General features: G+C 56.5%; 1 protein-coding gene across 1 annotated transcript; it reads left to right on the forward strand.

Moving 5' to 3' along the window:
• The first annotated feature begins 452 nt into the window (after window positions 1-452).
• Window positions 453-4,934, forward strand: LOC133362652 (protein Wnt-7b-like). Its single transcript, XM_061581574.1, has 5 exons — window positions 453-595; window positions 822-1,030; window positions 2,946-3,171; window positions 4,318-4,468; window positions 4,595-4,934. Exons 1-5 carry the CDS (start codon window positions 453-455, stop codon window positions 4,802-4,804), a joined length of 939 nt encoding a protein of 312 aa, XP_061437558.1. The 3' UTR covers window positions 4,805-4,934.
• The last annotated feature ends 3,917 nt before the right edge of the window (window positions 4,935-8,851 follow it).

Genomic DNA, 8,851 nt, shown 5'->3' on the forward strand with positions numbered 1-8,851 from the left:
CCGAGTGCCACTGTGTGTAGCTGTGTGTGTGTAGCTGAGTGTCACTGTGTGTAGCTGTGTGTGTGTAGCTGAGTGTCACTGTGTATAGCTGAGTGTCACTGTGTATAGCTGAGTGTCACTGTGTGTAGCCGAGTGTCACTGTGTGTAGCTGTGTGTGTGTAGCTGAGTGTCACTGTGTGTAGCTGAGTGTCACTGTGTGTAGCTGAGTGTCACTGTGTGTAGCTGTGTGTGTGTAGCTGAGTGTCACTGTGTATAGCTGAGTGTCACTGTGTGTAGCCGAGTGTCACTGTGTGTAGGTGTGTGTGTGTAGCTGAGTGTCACTGTGTGTAGGTGTGTGTGTGTAGCTGAGTGTCACTGTGTGTAGCTGAGTGTCACTGTGTGTGTAGCTGCTGCTGCGTGTGACGAGGTGGTCTGGCTCGACTCGTCACAGCGGCACTGTGACACTCCGCGAGATGGCGCGCGCCAGCGCCTCGGCCACGCGGCAGACGGCGCCATGCGGCGCGCGCGTCCACCGCTGGGCACCGCCGCACCGCCCCCTCCTCCTCCTGCGCATTGCTGCTGCTCTCACGGCGGCCTTCTTCTACTCGCGAGTGGGGTAAGAGAGAGAAGCCGGGCTCGTCGAGAAGCCGGGCTCGTCGCGCGGCGTTGTGACGGGGGGGGGGGGCTGCGATGGCGATGTCGGGTCGCTGTGAAGATCGTCGAGGGAGAAGTCTGCACGCTGCTGCTGCTGCTGCGTTCGCTCGCGCTGGTCACGGTGCCGCCGGGCGGCTCTCCGTCCACGCGCCCGTCCGTGCGTCCGTCTGCCTGCCCGATGGCTGCAGGGCGCTGTCCGCGGACACGATCTGCGGCAAGATTCCGGGACTGACGCCACAGCAGCGGGCGCTGTGCCGGAGCCACCCGGACGCGATGGTCGCGGTCGGCGAGGGTGCGCGCCTGGGAATCGGCGAGTGCCGGCACCAGTTCCGATTCAGCCGCTGGAATTGCTCGGCGCTGGGGGAGGAGACGGTGTTCGGCCAGGAGCTCCCAGGCGGTGAGCGCCCCGACTCGGCGTCAGTTCGGCAGAGGGGCGGACCCGCGGTGTGCGGTCACCCTGTGCGTCTCTCTCTGAATTCTAGAACTCGCAACGCGCCACGTTTCTTATTTATTTAAAAGTTTTTTCATTTCTCAATCATGGGCAGTCCTCTGCCTAGAACAGGAAAAAGAACAGGAGAAATCATGACCACAACCCGAGCCGGTGATCCTGTTGTAACAACCAGTGCCTGCACCACTCTCCCTGACAGCAGGTGCACCGAGTATGAAACACGAGAGACACATCCTGCACACAACCTTTGAGCGAACAAGTTTACCGTCGCCAGGGAAGAAACATGAATCCGCCTACCCTCGCAGCGGAGGCCGTCCTCAAACTCTGTGCCACACGGGGGTGGAGGCCACCGCCATTTCTCATTTGCAGCGTCACTGCCCACCATCTCTGTCTCCACCTACACCACCCTTTCCAACGGCCGACATGCAGGTGCCCTTAATCACTCTCCCGCGCGCCGCCCACAGGGCCGCCTCCTTCACGGCGCTTACGACGGCCCACGCCTGAGCCCAGACCTCCCCCGCCCTCTGTCTGAACATCCCCCAAATTATATTAGGCAATGTGGCCTTTACTGGACAAAAATGAGGCAGCAGAGGCCGACATAACTCCCACACCTCCCGAGCAAATGGGCACTGAGGGTGCGGGCCAATCTTCGGGAACACATGAACCGTCTTTATTCCGGCCTGTCCCAGGCCGCCAGCCAGGATAAATCCCATTGCCTTTTCGTCAGGGCTGGCGATGTTACGTTTTTCTAAAGTAGTCGGTGCACGGCACCCCGTGCACCTGGCACCTCTGTACCAGCCTCCTGCTTAGACGTCTCCGCCAGGACGTCCCTGGGAATCCACGACGCGCGTGTCTGGGCCGGCTCACGCCTCACGACGTGTTCGCTTGCCGCGGTGCACGACCACCCCTGAGGCCAAGCCGCGGGGGTGCCGCGCGGCAACGAAGCCGTCCCTGGCCACCGCAGGAGCCACGCCTGCCTGTGCCGTACGTAACGAGGCTTCCACCTGGAGTCCATTGGAGAAATACAGGTGCAGCGTGTCGCAGACCAGGATCGTGGCGAGGGTGCACGTGATATTCGGGGCGCCCCTCCCACCGTTCTCGACGATTTTATTATTATACATCGTTTTCCGTTCCACTCGGCCCATCGCGCCCCCCCCCTCCCCAGATGAACCTGAAGAACATTCGCTGCAGTCTTTTCGCCATTTGCGCGCCCGGCGAGATCACGTAGGCCCGGTAGATAAGTGTCGGGAGGATTTCCACCCTCGTGACCAACATTCTACCTTCCATTGGAAGGCGCCTGTCCGCCCGGCCGGCCGGGCGGACAGGATCTTGATCCCCTCTCCCAGCACCGTTATACCGGTGGACGGCCCTCGAATAGCCTGGGGTCACTGAAGATCAGCATCTCACTCTTCCTCACATTTACGTTAGATCCCGAGGCCAAAAATAATCTATCCGCGAGTCCTAGGGCCTCCCATACCGAGGAGACATCCCCACAGGAAATGACGACATCGTCCATACACATGGCTATTTTTGCTGGCTCCCTACACCCCTTTAATCCGCTGATTTCCCCTGACCGCCTGGGCAAAGGGCTCCATTCACAACATGAATGACACCGGTGACATAGGGAGACACCCCTGTCGCACACCTGACCCAGTTGGTATCTCCTCAGAGAGGACTCCATGTATCAGCAGGCTGCCCGTGAGCTTATGATACAGCAGTTGCCTTATCCAGCCGATCAATTGTTTCCCCACCCCCATCACCGCGACCCCGCGTCTCCCCCCCCACCTCCCACGCGTCCCTGCTCCACCACCCTGCTGCTCACACCGCCCCCCCCCCCTGTGCGTGGGCTCCCCGACACGAGCAGGTAGCCGAGAAGCGGCCTTCGCGCACGCCGTGATGGCGGCGGCCGTGGCGTACGCCATCACGGCGGCGTGCGGCCGGGGCGACCGGAGCTGGTGCGGCTGCGACGGCGCCAAGCAGGGCGGCTTCTACGATGCACAGGGCGGCTGCTCGGCCGACCTCAGCCACAGCCTCGAGTTCTCGCGCCTCTTCGTGGACGCGCGCGAGGTCCAGCGGAGCGCGCGCACGCTCATGAACCTGCACAACAACGCCGCCGGGCGCAAGGTGCCAGCGATTTCCCCACACCAAGCACTCCTCCAGATCCAATCCAACGCAGGCGCTGAAAACAAAATCACCCCACCCCTCCCCACTCTCTCCCCCCCCCCCTTCCCACCCCCCATTATCCTACCTCTTCTCCTCGTCATTTTTCCGGCACAATGCTTATTTTTAGCTAAGGAAAGCTGTCTCGAGTGCGGACCAATTAACTTCAAGGACAGTGCATATCATTATCATCATCAGAGTTGTTTCTTTTTGTTTGCATTTTGACTGCTTGTGTTGTGGTTCTTGTGGTTCTTGCAAACATGATGTCAGTTTTTGTACCAGTTGAAAGGGTAAAAACCTATCACTATATTTTGCCACTGGTAAAGGAGGTGTCTCATAGTGTAAATGGGGTTGTTGCTGGGCTCTGGTCCAATCACGCGGCCCGGGGTATTGGGGGGCGGAGCCTGGTCTGCGGGGCGTGTGGGAGGGGCCACCGTTCACCTCGGCTCCAATGGGAGGCGAGGTGAATGGGGGCGGAGCCAGCGGGGCATTATGGGAAGGCCGGATCTGACGATCCGGAAGGGGAGGAGTCAGGATCACGTGGGGGGAATGTATATTAGTGGGAGCCCGGAAGAGATCGGGGCAGTCGTGGAAGTTGAGAGTCTGAGCCACGCTGGGTGGTGAGAGAGAGATCCGCGCCATCGGCCACGTGGCCGAAGGTCCTCAGCACGCCGTCGGCCAGCGGGGTGCGGAGTGCGGGAGTAGAGGAGCTAACGGAGGAGCGTGCGTGGCACGCGAGAGGAGACGACGCTGGTCCGTGGAGGAGACCAGCGGGGTGCGGAGAAGAACCTAAATAGAAGACAAGCGGAGACCAGCAGTGGCTGACGGAGTCTTTTATTACATGTTTGTGTGTTGCCATAAAGGCTCATATATTGGAAAACTCCAGCACAATTGCCGCTGGTGTAATAAAATTATTAAAGTCAAAGTCTGTCTCTGTCTCTCTGTGTCTCTCTCTGTCTCTCTCTGTCTCTCTCTGTCTTTCTGTCTCCCCCCCCCCCCCCCCCCCACTTGTCCCCACCTACCTCCCCGATGCTCTCCTGCCCTCTCGTCTCTCTCTCCCCCCCCACGTGCCGCCAGGTGCTGGAGGAGAAGATGAAGCCGGTGTGCAAGTGCCACGGAGTGTTGGGCTCGTGCACCACCAGGACGTGCTGGGCCACGCTGCCCCAGTTCCGCGAGGTGGGCTCCGCGCTCAAGCGCAAGTACGACGAGGCGGTCCACGTGGAGCCGGTGCACGCCGGCCGCTACCGCCACCGCTACCCCGCCTTCCTCCAGGCGAGGCGCTCGCGCGGCCACCGCAAGCCGCTCCACACGGAGCTCGTGTTCACCGAGAGCTCGCCTAGCTACTGCGAGGAGGACCGGCTGACGGGCAGCGTGGGCACGCGCGGCCGCCCGTGCGACCGCACGTCGCCGCACGCCGACGGCTGCGAGCTGCTGTGCTGCGGCCGCGGCTACGACACGCGCCGGTACACGCGCTCGTGGCATTGCAAGTGCGAGTTCCGCTGGTGCTGCTACGTGCGCTGCAGCACGTGCAGCGAGGGGGCGGAGGAGTACACGTGCAAGTGACGGCGGCGGCGGCTTGCTGGGAAGCTGGGGCCCCGACTAATCCGCCGGCTCGATCGCTCGCCCCGTCGACTGTCGGCCATGGCCCCCACGGGCCTCGCCCCTGGCAACAACAATCATGGCCGGACAAAATTGTCAGCGGATGTCGCTGCCTGATGGCGCGGCTGTCGTTCCGCACCTCGCAGTTGCCCTCAACTCCCCTCCCTCACTCCACCCCACCCACCGCCACCCTGCGGGATTGCCGACGGGGTGGGGGGGGGGGCGCCAGGCGGATCCCTGCAAGAGTGAGATCTGCAATCGGCTCCCGAGCCTGGGACAAAGTAGCCACCGAGATCTCAGCATGATGGGAGAGAGAGGAGGAGTCGGTGACTCGTCCACATCGCTCACCCTGCCCTGCCCCTCCCCCCCACCACCACCTCTGCCCCTCCAACCACATGCCGCTTCTCCCACTCAGATTTGCTGACCACGAGGACCCACAAGTTCTGTATGTCGCCGGCACCGAGTGCAGCATCTCCCAGTGAATCCCAGCGTCCCCCCCCCCCCCCCCCCCCGGCGAGCATTTCCCTCGTCGAACACGGGGGAAATGCGTGGACTCGATGATCTCGTGTTTTACAGGGAAAGGTGCGCATGGAAGGGCGGCAGATGGTCCAAAAATGTGTGGTTAAATATTTTTTGCATGATTAATAACATATTTCCAATGATTACTAAGTGTGTACCCCTCATCACGGTTGAAATTATGTCTGTGTTTGTAAATTTGGATGGCCTCGTATACAAACCTTTGATGGTAGCCAGAGGGTTTGCAGAGCACCTTAGTCTCGGAAAAAACAATATCATGAGAGCCCACCGCGTTGTAGCAATGATCGGCAAAGGCGGAAGACTCAATTTTGCCGTGTTTCAAATCTTGCTTGTGCTCGCGGACACGATCAGAGACATGACGTTTCGTTTCCCCAATGTAACAATCACCACAGCTGCAACTCAGTTTATAGACTCCAGGGTATTGCAAGTCAGGGATGACATCCTTCACAGATGGGCTCTCATAATATTGTTTTTTCCGAGACTAAGGTGCTCTGCAAACCCTCTGGATACCATCAAAGGTTTGTACACGAAGCCATTCAGATATACAAACACAGACATAATTTCAACCGTGATGATGGGTACAAACTTAGTAATCATTGGAAAGATGTTATTAACCATGCAAAAAAAGATTTAACTACACATTTTTGGACCATTTTATCTGACAGGCACTATTTTACTTTACCGAGTGTTGACATCCCCAGCGTTTAACAGTACTCTCCTTTTTCGTATTTGATTGTCAGCCAACACTGGTGAAAACAACATGGGCATTTTCGTTCTCTTCTGTCATGTGCACCAACAGGGGCTTGCGCACAAACACGTCCACGTCGACGTCTACGTACACCTCTTTTAGCACCCCCCCCCTCCCAATACGTTCCATTCATTGGCTACCACATTCTGATAAGCTCCCCCCCTCCTCCCCCTTAACTTGTATGACCCCAATAACACCATCCCCACCGTCATACATGGAGGTGGAAACATTATGCTTTGGGGGTGTTTATCTGCTAAGGGGACAGGACAACTTCACCGCATCAAAGGGACGATGGACGGGGCCATGTACCGTCAAATCTTGGGTGAGAACCTCCTTCCCTCAGCCAGGGCATTGAAAATGGGTCGTGGATGGGTATTCCAGCATGACAATGACCCAAAACACACGGCCAATGCAACAAAGGAGTGGCTCAAGAAGAAGCACATTAAGGTCCTGGAGTGGCCTAGCCAGTCTCCAGACCTTAATCCCATAGAAAATATGTGGAGGGAGCTGAAGGTTCGAGTTGCCAAACGTCAGCCTCGAAACCTTAATGACTTGGAGAAGATCTCCAAAGAGGAGTGGGACAAAATCCCTCCTGAGATATGTGCAAACCTGGTGGGCAACTACAAGAAACGTCTGACCTCTGTGATTGCCAACAAGGGTTTTGCCACCAAGTACTAAGTCATGTTTTGCAGAGGGGGTCAAATACTTATTTCCCTCATTAAAATGCAAATCAATTTATAACATTTTTGACGCGTTTTTCTGGATTTTGTTGTTGTTTTTCTGTCTCTCACTGTTCAAATAAACCTACCATTAAAATTATAGACTGATCATTTCTTTGTCAGTGGGCAAACGTACAAAATCAGCAGGGGATAAATACTTTTTTCCCTCACTGTATATATGATGGTAATTTTAGCTGATGGAACAGGAAATAATCGTGATTAAATGTATGTAAGTATACATTAATACAGTATATATAAAGTAGAAACAAGCGGAGTGCCACATGAGGCAGTTTATCTCTTGGATAAATCATACCAAAATAACGGGTACGTAACTTTCTTAGGGTGATATTGCATCTAAGCTGATACTTTTGTCTAGACGACTAAATGCGACATTAAACTAAGAACGAGTCAGGCTGTCGTCGCTGCAGCGTCATTTATTCACAACTTACACATTCAGTGCATTCTCTAATGAAAATACGAAATGCAGTAAATCCTACTACACAGTCAGTAGCTACTACTGGCTCAGTAGATACTACTGTACAGTCCGTCGAGACAACTACAGAATCAATAGATACTACTTCCTCTGTTGTATGTAGGGCGTGTAGCTATATATAACTACGTGGGGGTAAAGATATGTTTTGAGGGGGGAGTCAACAATTTCCAGAAACCTTTGACATCAACTATTTACCGCACACTTTCTTTAACTTTTCACGTGAGGTCCAGGCACGCCAGGAGGTCCCATAGGACCCTGAGACCCTGGCACACCCTGAACAAACACAGACACAGCTTTAATAAAAACGAGTATTGTATTTAAATGCCACACATTCATACATGTCAACCCATTCGGCTTACCCCTATTCTTGTACAGGGAAATTGTGGGGGTCGCTAGCCCCCGAGATCCCTCCCTCGATAATGCTAACGGCCGGGCTAGCATCATCAATCGCCCCCCCGCTGCTAAGCGAACCGCTGCTAAGTTCCTCACCTATGGTGTGGGAGCCGTCGCCCGCGGATTCCCCTCCACCGCGGGTCCGCGTAATGGGCATGGTTAATTACCGATTAGTATTCTGCCCCTCTCTATTATGATACTTCCCTTTCCTAATCGCGCGCCTGCAACCCACGCGGGGCGAACGCACGCACGCCCACACACACGCCGCTCCGCGCACTCCAACTCAACTCACGTTATACTCGCGCACCTGTATCACACACGGAGCGAACACACGCGACACCCACTCTCGCACCGCTCTGCGCAGCGCTCCCCCGAGGCGAGCCGCAGCACCACAGAATCACTGCGTACCCACGCGCAACCCGCGCGCTCAGCTCCGCGCAGCGCTCACTCACGTGGCGAACCACGGTGCACACAGCGCACCCACACGCTCACACCGCACGACAAGATCACGCGAGACCACGCTTCGCTATTAATGATTTATTATATGCTACCTGCGAATTGATGTGTAATCAGTGAGTCGACGAGGCTGGCCTATTCCACTAAACCTGTACCTATTCCCTATTTATCGGCTTACGATACCCTACTTCACCTCCCCACTCACTGTTTGGTGCCCGCGGAGGTTCGCTGCTCTCTGCGCTAACAGCGTACCTCGATGCGTCGCACGGACGTCCGGGTCGCTGGCTGGAAGTCCTGCTGGTCCGCTGGCCTGGAGAGAAGGGAGCTATTTTCCCTCTGCGCCCCTCTATTTATCCTCCCTACCTTCAAGGGGATGCTGCGCTAAACAATGGGCTCGCGATCCTCTGGCACGCGCACGGCGGTTCTGGGTGCTGTTGATATGCTAATCAGTGTGCCGCGTGCAAGGCGTAAATCCTACTTAATCCCTTACCCTCCCTAACAATGGGGCCTGCGCGCTCAAGCGCAATTATCCCAACCCTCCATGACTATGCGCAACAGCCCCTGTGACCCCGCTATTCATGCTGTCCCGTGCCTCCCCTGCTCGCCCCGTCGACCCGTGGGAGTGTGTGTGGGGGGAAATGCGCCTCAACCGCGGTGGCCGAATG

This window comes from Lethenteron reissneri, unplaced genomic scaffold, assembly GCF_015708825.2.
Source record: "Lethenteron reissneri isolate LAM-NWPU_2019-01 unplaced genomic scaffold, ASM1570882v1 scaffold_1566, whole genome shotgun sequence".
NCBI lineage: Eukaryota > Metazoa > Chordata > Hyperoartia > Petromyzontiformes > Petromyzontidae > Lethenteron > Lethenteron reissneri.

What these genes read in the sequence shown, in the direction of transcription:
- LOC133362652 (XM_061581574.1), top strand. Translation starts at nt 453, where the DNA reads ATGGCGCGCGCCAGCGCCTCGGCCACGCGGCAGACGGCGCCATGCGGC. An exon ending in TTCTTCTACTCGCGAGTGGG is followed by an intron (nt 596 to 821) that starts GTAAGAGAGAGA and finishes CGATGGCTGCAG; the next exon opens with GGCGCTGTCCGCGGACACGA. An exon ending in CAGCGGAGCGCGCGCACGCT is followed by an intron (nt 3,172 to 4,317) that starts CATGAACCTGCA and finishes CACGTGCCGCCA; the next exon opens with GGTGCTGGAGGAGAAGATGA.